General features: G+C 42.6%; 1 protein-coding gene across 2 annotated transcripts in view; it reads right to left on the reverse strand.

The window, feature by feature from the left end:
* The window catches only part of LOC117359607 (pituitary homeobox 3), a 164,628-nt gene that overhangs the window by 53,793 nt on the left and 83,240 nt on the right, over nucleotides 1-27,595 (reverse strand). For both annotated transcript variants that reach the window (XM_033942738.1, XM_033942739.1), the window contains exon 2: nucleotides 14,767-14,903. In XM_033942738.1, the coding sequence (XP_033798629.1) occupies nucleotides 14,767-14,875 (109 nt within the window). In that variant the 5' untranslated portion in view covers nucleotides 14,876-14,903. The remainder of the gene's footprint in view (nucleotides 1-14,766; nucleotides 14,904-27,595) is intronic.

The raw sequence follows: 27,595 nt of genomic DNA on the forward strand, positions 1-27,595 counted from the left end.
TCCAAGTAAAAAAAAAATGATGATGTAGAAGCTAAGTGGTTAACACTGAAATCAACCATACATGAAGCAACTAGCCGCTTCATAAAATCAGTAAATAAACGACAAAGAAACAATAAACCCCAATGGTTCACCGCGGAGATCTCGCACCTCATTAAGGAGAAGAAAAAAGCGTTTCTCTCCTACAAGCGCACAGAGAAAAGAGAGGCAAAAGTAGAATATAGGACCAGGTCTACAGCGGTCAAAATGGCAGTTAGGGAGGCAAAACTTTGAGTGGAAGAAATTCTGGCAAAAAACATTAAAAAGGGGGACAAATCCTTCTTCAGGTATATTAGTGACAGAAAAAGGAACACAGGCGGGATAGTACGCCTTAGAAGACCGGACGGAAGTTACGTGGAAGCAGATTCCGATAAAGCCGAACTACTGAATGAATACTTCTGCTCAGTCTTCACCTGTGAGGCACCGGGACACGGTCCGCAGTTGAAGGCAACACAAAGCACAGAAGACCCGTTTCAGAATTTTGAGTTCACACCAGGTGAAGTTTACAGTGAACTGGCAAGACTCAAGGTGAACAAAGCCATGGGACCAGACAATTTGCACCCAAGAGTGCTCAGAGAATTGAGCGATGTCCTGGCGAAACCGTTGGCTGAGCTATTCAATCTCTCCCTAAGTAAGGGGAAAGTTCCCCTGGACTGGAAATTAGCTAATGTCGTTCCTCTGCATAAAAAGGGTTGCAGGGCAGAGGCTGTGAATTATAGACCGGTGAGTCTCACATCAATAGTGTGCAAACTCATGGAAACACTAATTAAAAGCAAATTGGACACGATCTTGAATGAAGGGAATCTTCGGGATCCCAGTCAGCATGGATTCACCAAGGGTAGGTCCTGCCAATCCAATCTCATCAGCTTCTTTGACTGGGTAACAAGAAAGTTGGACTTGGGAGAGTCTTTGGACGTCGTGTACCTGGACTTCAGTAAAGCATTTGACAGTGTCCCACACCGCAGGCTGCTAAGCAAGATGGAATCGATGGGGTTAGGAGAGACACTAACTGCATGGGTCAATGATTGGCTGAGTGGCAGACTTCAGAGGGTGGTGGTTAATGGTACCCTCTCTAAAACATCGGAGGTGACCAGTGGAGTGCCGCAGGGCTCGGTCCTGGGTCCACTCCTTTTCAACATATTCATAGGGGATCTGACTCAAGGGCTTCAAGGTAAAATAACACTATTCGCCGATGACTATGTAATATAGTAAGTGAATGCAGTTTACAGAATTATATGGCGCAGGACCTGCTTACATTGGAAAGTTGGTCCTCAACCTGGCAGCTAGGCTTCAATGCTAAGAAATGTAAGGTCATGCACCTCGGAAGCGGAAATCCATGCAGGACGTACTTCTTGAGCGGAGAAACTTTAACTAGGACTTCAGCAGAACGAGATTTAGGAGTAATCATCAGTGCAGACATGAAAACTGCCATTCAAGTGGAGAAGGCTTCATCTAAGGCAAGGCAGATATTGGGTTGTATCAATAGAAGTTTCGTCAGCCGAAAGCCTGAAGTCATAGTGCCGTTGTACAGGGCCATGGTGAGACCTCATCTGGAGTACTGTGTGCAATTCTGGAGGCCACATTACAGTAAAGATGTGCGCAGAATTGAATCGGTTCAGCGGACGGCCACCAGGATGATCTCGGGGCTCAAGGGTCTCTCGTATGAAGAGAGACTGAACAAATTGCAGCTCTACACTCTTGAGGAACGTAGGGAGAGGGGAGACATGATCGAAACATTTAAGTACCTCATGGGACATGTCGAAGTGGAAGATGATATTTTCTTTCTCAAGGGACCCTCGGCCACAAGAGGGCACCCGCTCAAACTCAGGGGTGGAAAATTTCATGGCGACACCAGAAAGTATTTCTTCACAGAGAGAGTGGTTGATCATTGGAACAAGCTTCCAGTGCAGGTGATCGAGACAGACAGCGTGCCAGACTTTAAGAATAAATGGGATACCCATGTGGGATCCCTATGAGGGTCAAGATAAGGAAATTGGGTCATTAGGGCATAGACAGGGGGTGGGTAAGCAGAGTGGGCAGACTTGATGGGCTGTAACCCTTTTCTGCCATCATCTTCTATGTTTCTATGTTTCTATGTACAAATTCCAGGGAAAGAAACTGTACATCTCCAGACGTATTCAAAAAGTGCAATCACAAAATAGACAATAAACCAGTAAAACACAGAGGAGAGTAAATGAACAGCAACAATGTGAGAAACCAGCGACAATACTAATCCTAAATGGAACACAAAAATGAGGGAGGGAGGAAATGAGTTTACTCAACATCGAGGGAGGGCTCAAACACTCACTGCACCAATGGAAATGAGTCCTAAGCTAGAGAATGATACAAATACATCCCATTTCTTGTGGGAAGTAGCATAGTAAGGGGGGGCAGAAGGGCAGACTGCCCTGGGCGCCGTCTTTGCGCGGGGTGCTAGCACCTCTCCTCCTCTGTACCCTTCCCCTCCCCGTCCCGCATACTTCTTTAAATATTTGCTAGCGCGATCAGCATCTTCCACTTGCTGCTCATGCCAACTTTGGCTCCTTTCTGAGATCACTTCCAGGTCGCGGGACCAGAACATGACATCAGAAGGGAGCCGAGGCCGGAGTGGACAATGAGGTTGTTTGTGACGGTGAACGTGTCAAGAAACGCGGGGGTGGGGGCCCGCTCAAGCATCAGGGAAAAGTGGTGGGTGCACAGCGTGGCGGGGAAGAGTGAGGGGGTGCATAGCGCTGCGATGCCTGGTGCCACTGCCCTGGGTGCCAACCTCCCTCGCTATGCCACTGCTTGTGGGTAGAGCACAACCACACATTCCCCACTTCCCCCCCATCACACCTTATACTCTCTCACATTAACATTTCCCATCCCTTATAAATAACTTTTATTAGAGGCTGGTCATACCACAGAAAGATGGTACTCTATTTCAAAAGTGGTCCTTTACATTTTTGTGCATCCTTTCATAGTTTAAAACAATATTAAAAACATATCGCTTCTTGCAGGCTTTTGTGTCTGTTATTTGATCATTTTTATTAAAATTAACTATACAGTCCATTGTGATAATATGGTGATGCTTAATTAAGCCCCCCTCCCCCCGACTGTGACCATAGATGCCAACTTTTCAAAAATAATTGGAAGTGCTAAACACAATACAAACTATCCCTTCCTGACAGCTTTCTCCTTTGGCATCTCACCCCCCATCTCCTCTATGTCCAGCATGTCCTCTCTGTCTCCCAATCTTTCTCTGTCCAGTATATTTTTTCCATGTCACACATTTCCATTGTCTCCCTGTTCTTTATCCCATGTTAAGCATTTCCCCATTTTTCCTTCTCTCTCCCCCCCCCCCCCACAACCTTCATGGAATACAACCTTCACATCAGCATGGTCTGAGTGCAGAATTTGAGGGGAGATGGGGAAGTGTTCTCTCTCTGTCTTTCTTTCTCCCACTGATATATTTAACTAAACTTGCTGTGTGTAGAAACATAACATAGAAACATAGAAGATGACGGCAGAAAAGGGCTACAGCCCATCAAGTCTGCCCACTCTGCTTACCCACCCCCTATCTATGCCCTAATGACCCAATTTCCTTATCTTGACCCTCGTAGGGATCCCACACGGGTATCCCATTTATTCTTAAAGTCTGGCATGCTGTCTGTCTTGATCACCTGCACTGGAAGCTGGTTCCAATGATCAACTACTCTCTCTGTGAAGAAATACTTTCTGGTGTCGCCATGAAATTTTCCGCCCCTGAGTTTGAGCGGGTGCCCTCTTGTGGCCGAGGGTCCCTTGAGAAAAAAAATATCATCTTCCACTTCGACACGTCCCGTGAGGTACTTAAATGTTTCGATCATGTCTCCCCTCTCCCTACGTTCCTCGAGAGTGTAGAGCTGCAATTTGTTCAGTCTCTCTTCGTACGAGAGACCCTTGAGCCCCGAGATCATCCTGGTGGCCGTCCGCTGAACCGATTCAATTCTGCGCACATCTTTACTGTAATGTGGCCTCCAGAATTGCACACAGTACTCCAGATTAAGTCTCACCATGGCCCTGTACAACGGCATTATAACTTCAGACTTTCGGCTGACGAAACTTCTATTGATACAACCCAATATCTGCTTTGCCTTAGATGAAGCCTTCTCCACTTGATTGGCAGTTTTCATGTCTGCACTGATGATTACTCCTAAATCTCATTCTGCTGAAGTCCTAGTTAAAGTTTCTCTGCTCAAGAAGTACGTCCTGCATGGATTTCCGCTTCCGAGGTGCATGACCTTACATTTCTTAGCATTGAAGCCTAGCTGCCAGGTTGAGGACCAACTTTCCAATGTAAGCAGGTCCTGCGCCATATAATTCTGTAAACTGCTACATAGAAACATGAGGGCAGATAAAGGCCAAATGGTCCATCTAGTCTGCCCATACAGAGTAACCATTATCTCTTTCTCTCTCTGAGAGATCCCACGTGACTATCCCAGTCCCTTTTGAATTCAGACACAGTCTCTGTCTCCACCACCTCTTCCGGGAGACTGTTCCACACATCTACCACCCTTTCTGTAAAAAAGTATCTCCTTAGATTACTCCGGAGCCTATCACCTCTTAACTTCATCCTATGCCCTCTCATTGCAGTTTCTTTTCAAATGAAAGAGACTCGACTATTGCACATATACATTACGTAGATATTTAAATGTCTCTATCATATCTCCCCTCTCCCGTCTTTCCTCCAAAGTATACAGATGGAGATCTTTAAGTCTGTCACCATATGCCTTATGATGAAGACCACAAACCGCATAAGTTTTTTTAGCTTTCCAGCTACCGATTAACTGTCAGAAAAACAAACCTCCAGTAGAAGTGTAGCTGAAAAGCAGCTGCTCATAACCTCCCTCATATTGTAATCCTGACCTGAAAGCAAACCAACTGTAATAACACAGCCAAGGGAACAAAAACTGCATATGTCACAAGCAGGGCCGGGTGCAAAGGAGCTAGGAGGCACCATGACCCATCAGAGATAAAGACTTTTTAAAAAACCTGTGGCGTGACCTGTGATTATTATGGTAGATTTTCTAAGGGAAGACTGTCTCTGTATTAATATTCGATTGGATTCATTGGCTTCTGCTTTGCTATTTCCAAGCCACTTGGACAAGAGCTTTAGAGCAGAGACACATTTAGCCAGTCTCTATTCAAGCCTTGGATTAGATTTGGTCTGGTGCAAACATCACATCAGAATTATAAAGAAAAACATTGTGGGAGTAATTCTATAACTGTAATCCTACTTTTAGGCCTCCAGGGCTTGAGTAAGGAAAAGATATGGAAAGCTGCAGGCAGATGCAGTGAAAAAAGGGAGATTATAGATTGCATAGTAAGAATGAATGAAACCTGAATGGACAGAGAGGCAGAAAAATAGAAGAAACCTGAAACCAAAAGAGCAGTGTCAGAGAGGATGAAGGAGGAAATGAAGAAGACAGGAGGAGTGAGAAGAATAACCAATGAACAAGAGACTCTGGAAAGATAGCTAGGAGAAGGTTGGAAAGCAGTAACCAGAGACTGTGACCTACACAATTAGAAAGCAATAAAATGACTAGAGTTGTAGCGCTGTTTGTCCAGTTTAAAGGTTACTAAATTAAAACAAAACAAAAAACAGTTGATATTTTTTTATTGAACTAATATTGAACTAATTCAATACATTAATTTTTTTACTAGTTGAAAGATAGAAAACAGAGAGAAGGCCACTCTTGAAGGAGCGGCATCTTGCTGCCGGCCCTCTCTGCCGGTCCCTGGTATCTAATGTTTTCACCCTTCTCCATACGATCAACATTTTTCCCATTCTACGCCCCCCCCCCCCCCACTGCCACATCTATCTTTAGTTTTCTGTAAAAGTTGGCAGGCGGCAGTACCGATTCTCTGCCGTCAGTCCCTGATTCTTTTCTCCACTGCAGCCTACCCTCTCTGGCAACTTGCTGTTTCTGCTGGGGTGGACCGCTGAGGAAAGAAGATGCAGAGACCAGCAGCAGGGAATTGGTACTGCCTCCCGGCAACTTTTACAGAAAACTAAAGGTAGTTACTGCGGCGGCAGGGAGGGGGTAGAAAAGAAAAAATGCCAATTGTGGGGAGAAGGGTGAAAACATTAGATGCCAGGAAAGGGAGCAGCAGAGAGGGCCAGCAGCAAGATGCTGCTCCCTCAACAGTGCTGCCTGAAGATAGATATTGGACTCGGGTGAGGGAGTGGAAGAAGGGAGAGATGTGAGGAAAGGAGGGAAAGATAGACTAGGGGAGGGAGGGAGAAATGTCAGATTTGGGAGATAAATGGGAGGACAGAAGGGCTAGAAGGGGGCAGGGAAAGATGGAAGAGGGGGCGTAGAAGGGGGATAGGAAGAAATAGACTTCGGGGAGGATGGAGGGGGCAGGAGAGGGAGAGATGGCCTTGGGGAAGGATGGAGGGGACAGGAAAGGGAGAGACAGCAAAAGGGGTGAAAAGGAGTCAGGGAGAGATAATAGAGGGTGTGAAAGGGGGAAAGGGAGATATGGACTTGGTGGAGGGGGAAAACTGGGGAGAGAGAAAGAGGGAATAGGTGGCTGGGGAAGTGGCAAGATGAGAAATGGGAGATGAGAGAAGGAGATAAAGTTGATAGGTAGGTGAAAAGTATTAAAGGAGTCAGGTGAAATTTGAGTAGATAGGCAAAATAACAACAACAAAAAAAGGAAGGCAAGAGCGAAAAAAGAAAAATCAGTATATCAGAGACAGATACTGTACGTTGAGGGAACAGAAGGTGAGAGGAGAATTGAAAAAGAGATAATAGCCACTGGAAACAGAAGAAAGACAGGAAAGCAGACAAGTAGCTGGAACCAGTACAACAGAACATGAAACCTTCCAGAAAAAGTATAATAAAGTGTTTTATTTGGAATGTATTAATTGAAATATGTTAGCTTTGGGAAATATTAATTGCAGATGTCTTTGTACTGTATTCAGTACAAAATATGGAGCCTGGTATTTCACAAAGTGCATGGTAGCGGAGAGCTTTGTGTTGCTATTGCTCAGATAACATGAAAATCAATAATTTTTTTTTTTTTGTATGGTGACTTCTATGGAGAAATGTTCTAGTTCTGAACTGCATGTTGTGAAGAGGTAGAATATCAGCTCTCATATAACTAATTTTATTATGGCATGTTAAACTGAGCTTTCTTTTGCTTTCTTTCTCAATTTGCTCCTTGTTGTTTGAGCATCATATATCTCCATTATGTTTTTGCTGAAAAGTAGGTTAAAGTATGTGTGGTGAGAAACATGGTTCTTTGAGAAGAGTGGTGCTTGAGGTTCTGCTGTATTACTGAAGCTACTACCCTCTAAAAGCTGTTGCCATAGGCAGCTGGCCAGTCTTGCCTAATAGTTGGGGCAGCCCTTGTCCCACCCCCATTTTGGATGCTCGGGAGGGGGGTGACACCAGCTTATCTTTTGCGATGGTTTGGTTCCTCCACTTTACCTCCTGGCGGCTAAATTTTCTTTAAATCTTCCTCCTTCCCCCCAGCAAGATCTTGCGGCATGACCTCTTCAGCTCCGGACTCCCCCACACCTGCCCCCTCCCCCACGGTCACTGTTATTTTATGTTCAAACCATTTTATTGATGATGCATACAATACAAGCATGATACACGTGAAAAGGTATGTTCTGGGTTACAATACTATAGGAACTATCAAATACAAAGGGAAGCAACATCAACATTTTTTTTTTGTATAAGAAGGAACAGCATCCCAACTAAGAACTCACCCCATCCAAACCCCCTTCCCAGCAAACACAAACAAACCCCTCTCAAACTCAGACTAATCAAGGTACTGTGTTCTTATGAACCTTTACAAAAGCTCACAAAACATCTCCCCCCCACCCCCGCTCCCTCCTTCTTCCAAAGTTCAGGTGTGGTCAAACATACAATAATCATGATGGAAATCAGATATGTGAATGTATGTTCAAAGATTGGCCTGGGTGAGTATCAAGCTCCAGGCTCGTGCAGATGGACGGCTCTCAGATGGACCAAAATCATTTTTTTTCCATTTAAATGTAAAGCTAGCGTCCTTGGCTTCCCACATCAATAACTGATGTACTGAGCTCTTCCAATGCAAAAACGATGGCGGATCAGAGTGGACCCATTGGTGCATTACACACTTTTTCCTCACAACGCAGGCTTTTTGAATCAAAAGACCCTGGTGCAAAGGAAACTCTACAGGGTACTTGCTCAAACAACACTTCCCTGGGAGTAGGTCGTAATGGTGTCTTCAAATCCTACTGAAAAAGATATAAATATCCTCCCAAAACCCGCTATATGGACACCGTTCCATAGAGCATGAGTATAAGTATTAATATGGGTGTTACATTTGCAGCATAGTTCCTTAGAAATACCCCTCATATGAAATAATTGAGATTGGGATATATAAGCCTGTTACAGTATACGATAATGACTCCCTATGTCTAGCATCCTGTACTAACAGGGGAACCCTACGCAAAGCCGAGATAACATCTCTTTCCGTAATTGATAGTCGGAGTTTTGCTGTCCACGCCGCCACTACTGACGTGTAGAGAGGCATAATTTTAAAAAAAAAGGTCCAAGTCCTCTTTTGGCCTAAGTCACTAGACACTGAAAGTAGGCAGTAGGGAAATATCCATTCTCAAAAAAAACATCCAAAATGAGGCGGGTTTTTTTTTAGAATGGCCTACCTCCACATTCAGCAATCTACTCATCCAAACTGCCACTACGTCTATCCCTACAACACATTCCCGACCAAAAAAATCGCCAAAGTCCCAAATGGTCAAAACCAGACCTTTTAGGCAAAGGAGGGGTCAATCCTTCACCTAAAAACAGAATTCTGTAACCGGCGTCTGTTAAAAACAGCATGGGTTACAGAATCGTCCCCCCAATCACAGCTGGTGAGATGCCTAATCTCTTCTGCCGTGAACACAATCTCCCCCGAAACCCCTTGATACCTGACAGGAGGGATCCCAAGTCCTCCTGCCAGCAAACCTACACCCCCCTGACAAAACCGCGAACCAGCAGGAGGGATCCCAAGCCCTCCTGCCGGCAAACCTACCCCCCTCCCCCCGACAAAACCATGATCATTGACAGGAGGGATCCTAAGCCCTCCTGCCATCACCCCCCCGAACCCGAGATTGCAGCAGGAGGGATACCAAGCCCTCCTGCTGACACCCCCACCCAAACCCATGAATACCGGCAGGAGGGAGCCCAAGCCTTCCTGCCAGAAAACCAATCCTCCTAGACCCCACCTGAACCCACGAACGCCCCCCCCCCCCAATATCCCTGCAAACTCACCGACACAATCGCTCAGTGAGTGATTGAGTCGGTGAAGAGCCCTGAGAGTAGTGACAGGAGAAGCAGCCTCCTGTCACTGCTGTCAGGGCTTCTGCTATTTTTTTAATGGGACAAATGTTCTGTGCGATTTAATCGCGCACCATCTGTCCCATTAAAATAGCCCTTCCCCATAACCCCGCAAAATGATAGGAGGGATGTCCATCCCCTCCTTCCACCCTCCACTCCCACCACCGCGTTTAAAAATATGACAGGAGGGTTGCCCACTCCCTTCTGCCTTGGGCAACATCGCCTTCCTACCCACGAACACCCCCCCCTGTGAACACCCCACCGTGCCAAAATGGCAGGAGGGATGCCCACCCTCCTGCCACCACAATGCCCAATCCCCTGTTCTCCCCTCTCCTGTCTGATACCTTTTGTCATCTTCGTGAAAAGGAGGAACAGCAAAGAGCATCGGGTGGCAGGAGGGGGTGGGCATCCCTACTGTCATTTGTGGGTCCCCACGTGCTGGGGGGTGTGGGTTTGTCAAGGGGGGAGCCGTTTTTTTGGTTTTTTGACAGGTCTGCCTGGATTTTCTTTTTTTTTTTTAATGAAAAAACCCCCAGGCAGGCCTGTCAAAAATCCTGCAGATCTGTCGGCAACACAGTTACCTGCATAGAAAAGGTTGGGTTACTCGGATGATAATAATCAACCTTATATAAGCTATTTATCCTTTGTTTTAATGTCATTACAACATATTTGATATAAATTTTCTTTTCACCACCATCCTAAACAAAGTTCTATTCTCGAACAGTGTATAATCACAATTTCTTTCTTCTTCCATAAACATGAAACTACTCACTTGTTGCTTTCTATTTCCTGTTTGTATTATACTTGAAGAATGATGATGATATCAACGTTGACTGTAGCAGGTTCCACAAAGATAAGTGTTGCCTTTCTTGACATAGAGGCTTCCAGTCATTGTAACATTTTACAGTATGTTTAGAAAGGCCTTTTTATTGGCCTTGGGATTGATATACAGTATATTTATTGATAATACATTTTTGGTTCTTTTGCACATTTTTTGACACTTATATATTAAAAATTAAAAGGTTTAGGCATCACACACAGGGATTGTAGGCATCATACATATGGATTGGTAGGAGGTGAGTTGCATACATGATTATGCAATAGCAAACAGGATATGGACTTGGAATGGTGTACATCATATGAGGTCCTAAGATCTGACATCTATGTTATGATATGCTCCTCATCTTCATTCTTCAAGAATAATACAAACAGGAAATAGAAAGCAACAAGTAAGTAGTTTCACTTTTTTTGAAGAAGAAATAAATTGTGATTATACACTGTTCGAGAATAGAACTTTGTTTAGGATGCTGGTGAAAAAAAGAATTTATATCAAATATGTTGTAATGACATTAAAGCAAAGGATAAAGAGCTTATATAAGGTTGATTATTATCAACCAAGTAAACCAACCTTTTCTATGCCAGTTTATACATGGGTCAGATGTTTTTGAATAAAAGCTTGGTTTTTCTAACAACTTGGCAGTAGGTAACACAGTTACTGACAGGTCTACAGCAGTCGGGTTTTAGGATCGTAAAACCCAATGCAAAATGGCCAAGAAAATGTTAGTGAATCAATCGCTTGGCTATTTTTCATGGGGTTTTACAACTTTTGCATGGCCGATTGGCAAATGGGCGATCGAGGGGAAAAACACGTGATGGGCCGTTTTGTGAATCGGGTTGGTTAGCAGCAATTGTTTACTGATGGCTTAGAAATGATCACTTTAGTGAATCGGGACCTAAGTCTAAGTCGGCCCACCTCCCGCCTTATCCACTCCTCCAAAAATGCCCCTTTTCGTGCTAGGCGTTCAGAGGCAGGGTAAAGGCCTATGCTGGTTTTAGATACATCTAAAACCAGCTTTAAATTATCAGTACTTGGATGATCTGTCGTTTTGATCATCCAAGTACCGATTTAGGCCACTTTTTAAACTTTTTTTTTTCATTATTATTATTATTATGAGCCCCATAGGTTTTAGGAGAAATTACTTGAGAAGCAGGGTCGCTGTTATTTTAAATGTTCCAACAGCCGCGGCACAGCATCCACAAGATGAGCCTGTCCCAGAAGTCTTAATTCAGCAGCCACCCGCCTAGGCAGGAAAAGGAAGTCACTGCTGAATTAAGACTTCCAGGGCAGGCCGACGGCAGAAGGATAAGCCATTTAAATTTTGAAAGAAAATAACCAGCCATTTTAAAACAAGGATGCACTATAAGAGAAGCAATAAAGAATTTATATAAAAATTTTAGAGTGTTATATAATGGTTGGGGGAGGTTTTGAGAATCAATGATGCAAATATGGAACTTGTAAGTTTTGGTTGAGAATTTTAAATGTTTTTATTCTATTTATCCAAGCTAGTTTCTGAGATTCTCGACCACCCTTTCTTAACATTCTATACTTTAATGTATGGGACTATATTTTCTGTGGATTTCTCCATTTTGTTCCCATATTCCATCTTTAAAGATATTAGTGTGATATATTGCAACCCTCAGCTCAGTGTGTGGCAACGGCTAAGAAAGCAAATAGAATGTTAGGAATTATCAGGAAAGGAATGGAAAACAAAGATGAAATGTAAGGAAGTTCTTCTTCACCCAGAGAGTGGTAGAAATCTGGAACGCTCTTCCAGAGGCTGTTATATGGGAAAGTTTCAAGTTTCAAGTTTAATAGATTTTGATTTTTACGCAATATCATATATTTCAATGCGTATTACATGTTTCCAATACATAAAAAGAGAACAGGGTGGACAAAATAAAATAAGATAAGACATTACATACAAATCATTTTGTTCTATTACAAATTAGTACAAACTGGTACAAATGGGTAATGGGAAGAACTACAATTTATAAAAAAAACAAACCATATAAGGTTTGAACACAAAGGATGGGATCATTTAAGAAGAAGTATAGAATGAATTGATTGAAGATGCTTTAATCATTTGTAATGAAAGCACTCTTCAGGGATTCAAGAAAAGGTTAGATAAGTTTCTGCTGGACCAGAACATACGCAGGTAAGGCTAGACTAAAATAGGGCACTGGTCTATGACCTAAGGGCCACCGTGTGAGCAGACTGCTGGGCGCGATGGACCACTGGTCTGACCCAGCAGCAGCAAATCTTATGTTCTATGGTAAAGCCGCATCTCAAACACTGTGTTTAGTTCTGGTCACTGTATCTCAAGAAAGATATAACGGAATTAGAAAAGGTACAGCGAAGGTTGACTAAAATGATAAAAGGGATGGGATGATTTCCCTTTGAGGAAAGGCTAAAGTGGCTAGGGCTCTTCAGCATGGAGAAAAGATTGACCAGGGGATATCATAGAGGTCTATAAAATACTGAGTAGAGTGGAAAGGGTAGATGTGAATCACTTGTTTATTCTTTCCAAAAGTACTAGGACTAGGTGGCATGCAATGAAGCTTCTAAACAGTTGATTTAAAACAAACTGGAGAAAATATTTCTTCACCCAATGTGTAATTAAATTCTGGAATTTGTTGCTGGACAATGTGGTGGAATCAGCTTAACAGGGTTTTAAAAAGGTTTGGATAATTTCCTAAATGAAAGGTTTATAAGCCATTATTGAGATGGCTTGGGGGAATCCACTGCTTATTCTTAGGATAAGCAGCATAAAATCTGTTTACTATTTGAGATCTTGCCAGAAACTTGTGACCTTGGTTGGCCACTGTTGGAAACATGATTCTGGGCTTGATGGACATTTGGTCTGTCCCAATATGACAATTCTTATTTTCTTTGGTTCTTAGTTTTCACAGGACAAAACATGTTCCCCTGAACTGATTTTGGCCTCTGAAAGCTAATCATAAATGTATTGAGTTAGTTAATCCAATGAAAAGGTATTACCTTACTTATTTATCTACATTACTTGCTATACCACAATGGACTTTACAACTGCTTATCATAATGGGCTCAGTGAAGGGTAGCTGAGAGCAGGAAAGAGATGATAGAAGATAGAGAGAAAAGGAAGAGAGTAGCCAAAGACTTTTGTTTTAATTTCATTTGTTAGTTTGTAATGTACTTTCAAATATAGCACTGACATTTTCTGATCACTACATCTGTTGTCTTTATATGGCGCTCTGTTCAGGCTGGGGGGGGGACATGCAACATTGCTTCTCTTTCACTGGTGTTGCATTGTCCCCCAAATTAAAAAAAAAAAAAAAAGCGCCAAAATTTGCATGCACAATTTAATTGAATAGCAAGCAAATTAGCGCCGATAATTGGGATCTTAATGAGCAATTAGTTATGGTGCTAATTAGTTTTAATTAAAGGTATATGTGTAAATTTAGACATAAGTCACAAAAGGGGGTACAGAAATGGGTGGGTCACAGGCAGACAGGAGGCATTCCTTGAATTTACGCACATAACCATAGAGTAAGGGGGATCCAATCCATGCCTAATTTAGGTGCGAGGATTTGCCCCATCTTTCGGTTGGCACAAATGGATGTTCCTAAGTTAGGCATGGTTCCTGGGAGTAACTGGATATTTGATTTCAATTTAGTTCATGCCTTGCCTTTCTCAATATTTATTTAAATAATTTATATACCATTTAAAACTAAACATACATAGTATTTAAAATAAACACATAATAAAAACAAATACATAGTTGAACAGGCATATAGTAAAATCAATGTAAAAACAATGAAGGAAATACCATAATGTGGATGAAAAAAGATCATGGATAGTTCATCGACTTTATCACAATAGCAGCCCAAGCTGAGTTACATTCATGTACAGTAGGTATTGTTGAAGGACCACTTCCCTCCCCATACCTGGATCGGTGGAAAGCCCTTTTTGAATCCACCTTCAAGTTCCAAGGCCCCAAAATCTGGAACAGCATCCCAGGCAGCTTGAGCCAAACACCCAGATACTTCCAATCCAGGAAAGCGCTGAAAATACACCTAGTCTCTTCACTGCAATGACCTAGTCCTATGCGATCATTTGTATAATGTCTATGTCTCTGTATTCTTTCTAATGATTCCTAGCTGACATTTGTGGGATACAAGAATCAATATGATATAGTATGGTATGGTATGACATTCTCATTCATCAGAAAACTCAACAATTATAGTCAAGAAAACTTTAAAAATTAAGCCCTCCTTTAACAAAGCCATGTAGTCAAGTGCTGTGCGGCAAATGCTCCGATGCCCATTCAATTTTTACGGGCATTGGAGCATTTACCATGCCAGTCCATGCTGCCGGATTTAGTAAAAAAAAGGGCGTAAATGTTCTCTCGTGTTAAAAAAGGGCCTGACAATCAGTCCAGTTTCCCACATGACATGAACACGGTCATGTTTGCCTACACGACGGCATTTGATTCTGAGCATTATTTGTCCTGAAGCCCTGCCCTGTCTGTCATTATGTGGAGAGACTCACCACTGTGCTCCTGTCCTTTGCAACTGTGCTCGTGGTGAGGAGTCCCAGAGTCGGAGAGAGAGAGGTCCGGGCTGCGAGCTTCCGCCTCTGTCAGCAGGTTAAAATCCATTTCAGAGAGGTGGAAGAGGAAGGCAGAGCTGCAAGGTAAAATTCCAAGAGGATGAATAACAGAGACACCCAGAGAACCTGCCATAGAACAGAGCTCAGCCATTTCCAAACTGTTGGGAAGACACAGCACGCTCGGGGTTTAAGTACTTTTACTGAGCTAACTTAAAATAAGCAATCTATTAAACAAGGGAAACTTCTGGTGACAAGAATGTTCTACTGGTATAGTGTAGTGTCTTTAAAGCAGCGATATGTGGAAAAATAAAATAATGTTTAGAGAATTCACTGGTAGTTGAACTACGCAAAATCATTTATATTTACAGTTTTTGTAGCAATGCTTATTTCTTTACAGAAGGAAAATTGGAGTGTTCGTAAGCTCCTTAGATCTCCTCACCATAATGGGCTAAATTCTCAAAAGGGTGTCCTCATAGAACACAGTAAACATCAATTGTATACACTCCTCCCTCAATATTCATGGGGGTTAGGGGCAGAGCCGGCCCGCGAATGTTGAAAATTTGCGAATAACTTTTGGGTCGGCTCTCACCCATCCCCGCCTCCCTCCCGCCTTCCCCCGGCATCCCGGACCTTACCTGGTGGTCTAGTGGTCTTTCGGGGCAGGAGTGATCTTCCTATGCTCCTGCCCCGTGAAAATCACTCATAGAAAATGGCTGCCGTGAGTTCCTGTAGTCTCTCAAGTACCCTCTTGTACTAGGTGGTCATGCACTGTGAAAGTGCAAATTGGCATACCTAGTTGCACTGCAGCATGCTCACTACAAAATGCTTTCCATGCCCATTCTTTTCAATGACATGCTCCACGACACAAAAAGCACTTTGGCCTGGATTCTATAAATGGTGACGTTGGCGGCTGCCTTAAAAGCGGCCGCTGATTGCATGTCAATCGCGCAACAGTGCCGTGTGGAGAATTGCGGCTTTGGAAAAGATAGGTGCCGGAAATGTAGGCCGGGGTTTTCAAGGCCTGCATTTCCGGTGCCTACCTTTTAGGTGAATTGCACCTACGGAGGCGCTTTACTGCGCTGTTAGGTGTTGTAAAGCATCTCTTTAGGTACTATTCTGGCGCCTTGAATTTTGTTTTAAGACTGCTTTTAAATGGCGTTTCGCACTTAACTTAGGCATCGGTAAGGCGCCTACTGACACCTAAGTTAAAGCGCCCTATATAGAATATGGGCCTTAATGTACAGTTTATTATGTGGTAACTGCTAGTGCACAACCTCATTAAGGGCCTTTGGTATTTTTGTAATTACCACACAGTAACCTTTGCATTAATGGTGTTGATTCTATAAAAGATGTTTAAAATTAGGCACCTAACTTAATTTTTCAATTAGGCTTAATCGGCATTAAAAAAATGATCAAAAATATTAATTATCTGCTAGTTGCCTAGCTCGGTAGGCATCTATCCTGAAGTGCCTACCAGAAAGTAGGTATGGTTACGGGGAAGATTCTGGGTGTAGTTTGAGTATGGTTTGACTTAGGTGCACTCATTTAGGCCAAGAAAGAACTTAAAGTTTCAATGCCAGCGCCTAAAACCTCTTCGATGCTGGTAGGTGCGATTCTATAAATGGCGCCTAGCGGATGATTGACAATTGCGCTCCACAGTGGCTAAGAGTTAGGTGCCGTTTGTAGAATTAGGGTCTAAGTGCTTTTGGTGTTAGGAGGTGTGTCGTGATCGGACAATAGGCGTGGAAAGCTTTTTGTAGTGAGTAAGACGCAAATAGGTGTGGCAGCCGGCACATGTGCAATTAGTGCTTGGCCATCTATGTACTGTACCATCTCCTAAATAGAAGGCACTCAGTGATTCTAGGTTATGTCCAAGCAAAGTACAGCACGCCACGAGTCCTGGTATTGGCATATGCTGGTGAATGCCCCCAAGAGATGCCCGTGTTAAATTTGCAGCTATTACCCAGTAAAGTCTTGTGTTAAGCCATGGTAACTGCAAATTATACCGCAGTTTAGTAAAAGGGTATTTAAACGGGCAGCTGAAAGATGGGCTCAGAGAGAGAGATCAGACATTCAAAGGAGATGGACAGAGAAAACATAGCATTGTACTTCTTCACTGCGTAACCATAAGTTCTACGCCGTTTACAAAAGATTATAAACTAAAGACAATTTGATAATGACAGAAAAATTATTTGACCAAGTATTTTGAAAAGAGAGGAGTTTTCAGTTGGGTTCTGAAATGTTTAATAAGAATAAGCTCCAAGCAATAACAATTGAAATTCTCTATCATGGGAAGCTGTTTGGAATGCTAGAGTATGGTCAAGAAATTTATTGCTTTTACAGCCCTGTACTGACGGAAAAGTAAACAGGGAATAGGATCTTCTATTATATTTATACGATGATAAAGAAAATCTATTAGCCATGTAAAACGGAGCGGCCATCTTTTGTTTTTTGAGACACGGGTTATTGTGTTCTTTTTGAAAGCTCATAATTGGAGGTTACACTCTGAGGCAGCATTATGTGAAACGCTGGCCATCGTTGGCGTTCCGACCAAGCTCATGAACAAAAGATAAGTTTTTAGTCACCTTTGGTGAATGTTTTTTGAGTCAATATATCTTTATAACTTGACTTAGCCATCGAACTTCACTATCTATAGAGCCACAGTGGTCTCCACAGGAGATTTTTATGCCGATGAGGTTCTCCGCCTGAATACCTTAGCCACAGTTGTGGTGGTGGGAGGGCCCTGTCTGAGGCTTTTCCTCCTCGTGGGGGCTTTTTTGGTCACATTGTAGTACATTTTTGCCTTCCACTAAATCGTTAAGTGAAAGTGTTTATTGCTAATACCCTGATTTTTTCATACATTCTGAGTTTGGATAATAAACGGAGCTGTACCATACATAACCTTATAGCAAAATACAAAGTGAAAGTAATACAGTCAATAAACAGTCTAGTTGATACTTTGAAAAATCTAAGGGCTTGATATTCAGCTGGTGACGATCAGTGTTCTGCTGGCCACCACTGGTGTTACACCTGGAAATTCAATGCCAGGCCATGTCTGGGCACTGGCATTGAATTTATGGGTTTTAGGAGCTGGCTAACATATAGCTGGTCAAATACAATATTTGACACTTAACCAGCTATGGGTTATTACTTAACCCCCTCTTCTACGAAACCGCGCTAGTGGTTTTTAGTGGAGAGAGCCGTGATGAATAGTCCGTGCTGCTCCCAACGCTCATTGAGTTCCTATGAGCATCGGGAGCAGTGCGGGGCATTCAGCGCAACTCTCTGCATTAAAAACCGCTAGTGCAGTTTTGTAGAAGAGGGGGTTAATTTATGCAATCAATCTGACCAAGTGCTGACTGGAAAGCCCCCAAAAGAGCTGGTTTTTAGTTTCCCGCTAACTGGTTATTTTCAGCAGCATTAACCGGTTAAGTATCCCTGAAAATTACAGTTAGGCCAAAGAGGCGATTTAACCAGCCCGAAGTCGCTTTGAATGTTGACCCCTAAATGATTATTTCTTTAGTGTTCAGAATTTTTATATTAAATGAAATAGCTGTGGTGTCCTTTCATCTTTCTCAGTTGCATTTCATAGTGGAGTAGGGCATGTTTGATCTTTTTGGAAACCTCATCTTACTAAGTCACTTGTTCTATTATAGAGCTGTATAGCTCATACTTCTGCTATGTTATCATGCGCCTGACCAAGAAGCAGGACTGACCAAATTTGTAGACGATACCTACAACAAGTATTATTTGTCATTTCTATGGTGCTACTACTCATACACAGTGCTGTATATATTTTAGGCCCCTTTTATCAATCTGCGCTAGAGGTTTGTAGTGCAAGCTGGCACAGCAAATGCTCCAATGCTCATAGAATTCCTATGAGCGTTGGAGCACTTACCATGCTGGTCTGCGTTACAATCCTCTGGCGCAGCCTGATAAAAGGGGGCGGGATAGTGGTGGTGGTATATGCACGTACTTTCTCTGACCCTAGTGGGATCACAATTGAAGGGTTTTTTTGTACCTGGGAAAATGGAGTTTAAGTGACTTGCCCAGGGTCACAGATACAGTGGAAATTGAACACAATTCCACAGGATCTCAGTCCACTGTAGGCTATTCATCCACTCCCCTTTCAAAAAAATATTTATTAGTCTTCTATTGATTTTAAAAGAAAAAAGAACAGATCAGAAGAAAAATTGCTTCACCAGAATTTATTCATCATATAAGATAAATACATAAATACTTAAAAGCCCAACACAGCTAGGTTTTGCCCATATCAGGGCTGCATCAGTGGCTATAAAACAGTCAACAAACATATGAAGGTAAATAAAAAAATTAAAGGCAAAATACATTTAATGGCTTTAATAGAAGTAACTGTGAGCAATTGAATATATCACGTTTCTGCGCAGTCCTTATGCAAAACAATGCATTTGTTGTATCGTTCAACTAGCTTTTGCATTCCTGCAGAGAAGAAGTTTTACGGCTGCTCCTGAAGCCAGGTGAGCACTGCTTTCTTTACTTCATCGTGCTTTGTCTTTTGCACTCCGTGCCACAGTGATGCACCCATATCTTGTCGTCGGTGGCAATTCTCTCCAGGATACTCGGATCTTCTTCATACCTCAGTACTCCACACGCTGTTGCTTGTGCAGATCAGTAAGCTGTTTGGGAATTCATCATGTGCAGATTTTCCTGTATCCCAAGTCATCATGCATTATGGCAAATACAGATCCATAGCTGATATCCAAATTTGCAGCCAACGGAGACACCATAGTCAAGGCATCCACCCTGTCAATGTGCTTTTATGTGCACGATGTTGATGAGCAACCAGAACGACCTTCATCGGTTACACCTCTTCTTCCCACTTTAAACCTTTTTACCCACTCATAAACCTTTCGTTGATTCATGCCCATACCGAGTCAATATCTGACGGTGAATTTCCACAGGTTTCACTCCCTCTGCCCAAAGAAAGCACACTACTGCATGTTGTTCATCGATGGTGAAGTCTTGCAATGGAGCTTCCATGTTTCTGACCCTGTGACTGCCACACGACTAAAGGCTGAGTGCTGCACTGTACATGGATGAATTATCCAACAGGCAATGTGCAAGTGCATATGTTGCATTTCGCTAGCTTTGTTCCGGTTCTCGTGTACTTTAACAATTGCCTTTAATTTTTGATTCGCCCTTGTATAAATTTGAATTAGTATAAATAATATAAAATAATATCATAAGATCACAGACTGCAAGCCAAAAGAAAGCTAAACAAATAAAGCCATGAAAAAACACAATTTATTTTAAAACATACCCAATTGATTTAATACATAACACCATCAAATGGTAAAAAGTATAAAACAATACGAGTTACGAACTTAAGAGCCAAGTCCCCTTTAAAAACACAAGGCAGCACAAGATCCAGAACTGAATCTCATGCACTTAGATATGCCCATTTACGCCAGTCATAGGCCTGGCATAAATAGTTGCAGCTAAATATAGGCGCATCAATGAGGGGTTACGCTACTATTCTATAACAGAATCAGTGTGACCCAGATGCAATTATAGAACAGGCGATCCCTAAATGGAGGCGCTGTTTAGAGAATCGCCCTCTTATCTGCTGGTTAGAGAATCGCCCTCTTTTCTCCCATCCGTACTTAAACATTGTTAGTGGAATTCTTTCTCTTCATTGCATTTTCAAATAATACGTTTCAAGAATTACTGAAGGGAAAGCAAAAGAAAATTAAGCAGAAACGCGTAACCAATCAGAGGAATAAATGCAATCTTCTGTGTACACATGAGACCTGAGAAAGAGGGACCTGAACTTGAAAATCCTGAGGAGACAATATAAATATACAAAGAAAGAAATAACCTGAACAAGAGAAAGCTGGTACACATCTGAAAGAACGAAAACACACAACAGACCCAGAACTCTAACCATCCTGCAACGCTGCCCCCACCTCCAAATGAGAACTGACTAGTTGGCCCTTAGCATCAGTGAAAGATTTAAACTGCTTGGGTTCTTCAAATAGAAAAAATATTACTTTGAAATCTGGTATGTTGGCTGGCTTGAGCTGAGGACAAACAATAAGGAGTCATTTACTAACAGCGCGTACTAATACTGTTAATGTGCATTATTTAATTACAGAGCCTACTGACTAAAATGGATTCTGCAGTATACAAGATGCATTAATGGCATTAGCGCATGCTGTTAGTAAATGAGCTGCTAAGCAAATGAATAAATCAGTAAAGACAATGGAGCTCATTTGCATGCTCTCTGCTACCTGCCGCCATCTTAGATCATATATACTGTATTTCTTTGAAATGGCTCTAGGTCAGGAATGGGAAACCTTGGTCCTCGAGGGCTGCAACCCAGTAGGGTTTTCTGAATTTCCAAATGAATATGTATGAGATCTATTTGCATACAATGGAGGCAATAGATCTCACGCATATTCTTTGCGGAAATCCTGAAAATCTAACTGGGTTGCAGCCCTGGAGGACCAAGGTTGCCCACCCCTGCTCTAGGTCTTTTTTTTTCTCTCTCTCTCGCTATCTATTATAAGCCACATGAACATCGATAGCAAAGTGTTGACATTAATATCTATATCTAAATATTTCTATTTATACAATACATAATTAAATTCAACATTTTTGTTATCAATGTTTATGCGACCTACGATAGCCCTAGAGCCATTCCAAGGTTCATGTGACCTTTGAGGATCAAAGCATACCATCCATGAACACAATCTGAACAGCTGAAGAGGGGAAAAGGCAGTAGCTTCCCGCTGCACCCAAAGGCAGAAATACCAAGTTTCCCAGTTCCCAGCTCCAGACTTCTAGCCAGTCCTGATTTTGAAGCAGTTTGGGATTTATAGTTCCTGATCCTGCCCATTGAAATCATTGCTGCAGGTCCCATAATGCACCAGGACAGTCCCCAGATCCCCAGCCTGGAACTATGTAACTTGGCATCTCTGCAAAGAGCCTACAATCACATTGAAAGATATACAATATTTTTCCTTAGAAGTATTCAGGTGTATAAGATAAAATGCTCTAGAGAGGGTTATCAATAGTTAGAATTATTACTAAAAGAAATGAAACTTATACATAAAGATGGGGAACATTCAGGAGCTCATTTTCAAAGCACTTAGACACACAAATTACCATAGAAACATAGTACTTTGTGTGTCTAAGTGCTTTGAAAATGAATCCCAAAAATGGGCAAGTTAATGTTTTAATAGATGCAGGCCGCACACTCCTCTGCAGATACTGTGTGAAGTCTGCCTGAGCTTCAATGACTTGGAAAACAGCAGGTCCCTCCCCGGCTGGCAGCAACCAGTGCTTCACAGCATGCCCAACTAGGCCATAAATCCAAGAAAGCTAGTGAGGCTTCTATTCTGAGTGTTCACAGAAAGAGCGCCCAGATTTATAGGTGACATTCAGACGGGAATAGCAGCGTTAGAAGCAGGATGTGTAATGGAGATCTGAGGAGGGAGCTCGAGACTCTAGCCAAAAGCAGTTAACACCTCTCACAAAAATCCAGCTCCTCTTTCTTCTTCATCCCCTCATCCTTCCCTTCTGTGTCCTTCTGTCCTGTCTTCCTTTAAGCTGATTACAGGAAGATGGAGTGAACGCTTTAGACCAGGGGTGTCCAACCTTTTAGCTTCCCTGGGCCGCTTTGGCCAAAAAAAATGTTTCTGGGGCTGCGCAAACGCTGCTGCAAAACAGAGGAGGGAGCCGGCAAGATGGTAAACACCCGGGGGCAGCAGAGGAAAACACTGCATCGCCCTCGACCGGAGCCGCACAAAATACTTCACGGGGCCACAGGTTGTACACCACTGCTTTAGACCATGGATATAAAGTAAGAAGAAAGAAGCGTACGAGAGATTTAAAATTAAATTTATTCAAAACGATCAATTTTCCAGTGCACAATGCAAGGCTATACTCGTATATTTCAAATTCTAACTTTAAAAAAAAAAATTATTGAGTTTCAAAAGCTAACAAAAAATGCAATACAATACCTATTCAAATAATAGTAATCATATATGCACTTATAATCAATCAGAATCTATACAACATAAAAAAAAACCCACCCAACCAACATTTTCATAAGGGAATAGAACCATACAAAAGAAATACCCCCCTCCCACCCTCTCTCCCCCTGGGTGTGTGTAAGGAAACAAAACAAATTGATGTTTTCAGTGCTATAAAAGCATTTTCCATGTCCTAAGTTTAAAACTCTCCAAGTCCTGCTAACTTTGATAAATATTAACATTCCAGGGTAATTCTGGTAGTAGTCAAATGAAGCACACAGATCTGACTACTGCAAATGGCAGAAGTTATTTACCATATTCTGTTCTGTGTGAGATCCTGTGACCATGGGCAGGGATGCTGACTGTAATATAGTTAGTTGCTCCTCTCCCCTTCCCTTATTTGTCCCTAGCTCAGCCTTTGATAGCAGTGGCATGAAAATTTCTTGCCACAAAGTGGCAAGTCAGGAAGGTGAGCAGCCATGTAGTATAATGACCTGCAGCCTCTTCTTCACCAGAAGCACACTGGAAAAGTTTCTCTCCCAGCCTACCTGCCTCAATATCGGAATTTATCAATGATGTCTGCGCTTCCATTTTGGTTCTGAATGTGATATTTTAATACAGCGGTGCAACGGAGTGAAAAGGGGTGCCCAGGTGAGAGGATGAATAACTGCAAACAGCACTTTTTCTTGGGGGAAGGGACCTCAATCACTGGTTTCCTCTAAGCTGAGTGGGAGTCATTCACCTAAAGTCCTGCCAGTGAAAGGTGCTGTTTCACTATCACATTTTCAATAGTGCAGGACAGGCAAAATCTTCAGGACTCAAAGGAATCTTCTTGTCCCTAGCAATTGAAAATACAATATTGAAGCATCCCCCCCCCCTCGCAGCAATGCAATTGGAGGACTCCTGTTCAGCTTAGAGGAAAGAAAGCCTTATTACCCCAGCTGAGGTGGAGGCCCCTCCTCTCCCGTGGGAATGTACACTAGAGCAGTGTTTCCCAAGTCGGTCCTAGAGTACACCCTTGCCAGTCATGTTTTCAAGATATCCACAATGAACATGCATGAGACTGATTTGCCTCTACTGCATTCAAATCTCTTCTATGAATATTCATTGTGGATATCCTGAAAATCTGACTGGCAAGGGAATACTCCAGCACCGACTTGGAAAATACTGCACTAGGGTAACAGGATCCAACTCATCGAACTTTCAGCCAGCCATGTCCTGGGGATCTTGAATAGCACATGGCACATTCTATTATTGCACTGGTAGAGGAAGCAGAGTTTGGAACCAAAGCGGGGTCCAGTGAACCAGTCTAGGTCATTAACTGGGAGGCTTGGTTTGCCGTAGATAGAAATCCTTGGCTCTATCAAGGTAGGCATGGTGTAAGAGTAGGGTCTGACTCAGAGTATTTTGTTACTTGATTTGTTATATATTTTAAATAAGAAAACTAACAGCCTCTTTTACATAGCCATGCGGTAAGAGCCCCGAAGCCCTTTCAATCTCTATTGGCTTCGGGGCTGTTACCGCGGCTTTGTAAATGAAGCCGTAAGGGCCTATTTTAGATTTTGGCCCCTTATGTGATTGAGTTTGACACCCCTACCTGTATGAAAACCACTTTGAGTGTGGTTGTACAACTACAAAAAGGCCTTTCCCTTTCCCCAAAATACTGTAAATGTACATGTTTGCTGTCAGTTTAGTAGCAGGTGACAACCAAAAATAGGTAATGTAGGACCAGTGGGTGATCATTTTCTAACAATATTAATTCTTCAGTTTCTTGTTTCCTTCTCCCACTAGACAAAAAAAAAATTTCTAGAATCTTGAGTTTTAAAAAAGGCAATTCTATAACAGAGCACATGTATGGTGCATGCCTTGCCTTATGTACAAGACTTATTAACTCTGCTCTACTATCAGGCCTGTTCTCCACAAAAATGGGTCACATTGCCTTGTCACCTATTCTGAAAAAAGCCGATCTCGACCCCTCCTTACCATCAAACTACCGTCCCATAGCAAATATCCCTCTACTTACCAAACTCCTAGAAACCATAGTTGCTACCCAGCTCTCTTCCTATCTCGAGAGATTCTCCATTCTCCACCCCTACCAACACGGCTTCAGACCCAGCCTCAGCACCGAATCCCTCCTAGTTTCCCTAATTTCAAAGATGCAACAACTACACTCACGTAACAAATTCGCTGTCCTATTACAATTCGATCTTTCTGCTGCTTTTGATGTGGTCCACCACGACATACTACTTTACCAACTTTCTGAGATTGGAATTGACTCCACCGTCCTAATGTGGTTCTCTAACTTCTTACACTCCCGCTCCTACACAGTCAATACAAATGGCACCATGTCCACTCCTTGGACTCCATCTTGCGGTGTCCCTCAGGGATCACCCCTTTCCCCTATTCTCTTTAACATCTACATGTCCTCCCTGAAACTCTTTCAACTATCCCCTCTTGAAACAATCTACACATACGCAGATGACATCTTTGTCCTCCTTGAGACTGACCAGAACCTCACCAACCTCCACGAAAACATTACAGCTTGCATAATGAGACTCCGTGCTTGGTCCCTCTCAGTACAGATGAAACTAAACGAATCAAAAACAAAATTACTCTGGCTCGGCCCAAAATTCGAACACCTGCCCACCCTTTTCGTACTACCCACAGGTGATGCACTACAGCTCAAATTCTCATGCAAGGTCCTTGGCATCATTATCGATTCCTCTCTCTCCCTCAATGACCACCTCAACTCCTTGGCAAAATCATGCTTTTTCAGCCTCCACATGCTGAGGAAAGTTAGATCCTACTTCAGCCAACAACACTTTGCCATCCTTGTCCAATCCATCATCCTCTCCAAACTAGATTACTGCAACGCCATCTACTTAAATCTATAAAAAAAAAGTCTTCTAAGACTCCAACTAATCCAGAATACTGCAGCCAAGCTGATCTCAAAACGCAAATCTGACCATGCCTCCCCACTCCTTGAAAAACTTCACTGGCTACCAATAATCTCCAGAATCCATTTCAAATGTTCCTGCCTGGCTTTTAAGATCATTCACGGCATCCTCCCTCCCCTTATCCCACTATCTTTCAACTCCTCCAGTCCTGACTCCTCCAGAACTGCCCAAAGGTATAAACTAGCCTACCCCTCTCTACGCGGCATCCACTGTGCAGGCAAACTGGGAAAATCCCTTCTCTTCAAAATCACAGGTCTTTGGAACGACCTCACCATCCCGTTGCGGAACCTGGGCTCCCTTCAATTATTCCGTAAACAACTGAAAACTTGGCTTTTCACCAAATTGTAACTCTATCCTCCCCCCCCCCCTTTTTCTCCTCCCTCCTACACATAAGTTCATGTAAACCTTTTTCTACCTATTATTCAAGTTCTTGTAAACCGTGTCAAGCTCCATACTCATGGAGATGATGTGGTATATAAACTTAAGGTTTAGATTAGATTAGATTAGATAAGTGCCAAGAAATGTACCATTTAAGTGCACAGGTACTATTCTATAAAGTAGCATATAACTGCAAGGCGAACTTTCACATGGGATTTGTTTTCCTCTTACATCAGTGGTGTCAAACTTGCGGCCCGCCAGATACTATTTTGAGGCCCTCAGTATGTTTATCATAATCACAAAAGTAAAATCAAACAGTTTCTTGATCATATGTCTCTTTAGTTATAAATTACAATATTATTAAGATAGCTAAAAGGAAAGATTTATAAACTATAAAAAGTTTTACCTCATGCAAAATTGTCATTTCTTTAATAAGACATTAACTAGGGTCCAGAGAAGAGTGACTATGGTTAAAGGGCTGGAAGAGTTGCCGTACAGTGAGAGATTGGACAAACTGGGCCTCTTCTCTCTTGAAAAGAGGAGACTGAGAGGGGACATGATTGAAACATTCAAGATACTGCAGGGAATAGACTTAGTAGATAAAGACAGATTGTTCACCCTCTCCAAGGTAGGGAGAACGAGAGGGCACTCCCTAAAGCTGAAAGGGGATAGATTCCTTACAAACGTAAGGAAGTTCTTCTTCACCCAGAGAGTGGTAGACAACTAGAATGCTCTTTCGGAGTTATAGGGGAAAACACCTTCCAGGATTTCAAGACATAGTTGGACAAGTTCCTGCTCAACTGGAATTTACGCAGGTGAGGCTGGACTTATTTAGAGCACTGGTCTTTGACCTAAGGGCTGCCGCTTGAGCGGACTGCTGGGCAAGATGGACCACTGGTCTGACCCAGCAGCAGCAATTCTTATGTTCTTATGTTAACTAATTTTTTCTGAGGCCTTCCAAGTACCTACAAATCCAAAATGTGTCCCTGCAAAGGGTTTGAGTTTGAGACCACTGACTTACATGCTGTGACCAAGGTGGAAGGGTGATCTTGTGCCTACTTGAGCCTTCAATCTTTCTAGAGTGACATCTTTTGGTTGTATGAGGTAAGGTTTTTTCAAGCTTAGACTACTATCGGTAGTGTTGCTTTTAACTTCTCAAGTAGCATACCAGACTGTGAGGCCAATGGCTTAGAAGGCCACAGATACTTTAATTCATTTCAGATAAATATACAAAAAACAAATATGCTTCTCTTCAATTTCCTCTAAAGCCCTGCCAGTTCCCAAAGGAGTACATCAGGGGTGCCCAATGCGTCGATCGCGATCGACCAGTAGCTCAGGAAGGCAACGTGAGTCGATCGCGGAGCCCATCCCGGGCTCCGTGATAGACTCGTGTTGCCGTCCTGATCTACGGGCCGATCA

Source organism: Geotrypetes seraphini, chromosome 4 (assembly GCF_902459505.1).
Source record: "Geotrypetes seraphini chromosome 4, aGeoSer1.1, whole genome shotgun sequence".
Classification (NCBI taxonomy): domain Eukaryota; kingdom Metazoa; phylum Chordata; class Amphibia; order Gymnophiona; family Dermophiidae; genus Geotrypetes; species Geotrypetes seraphini.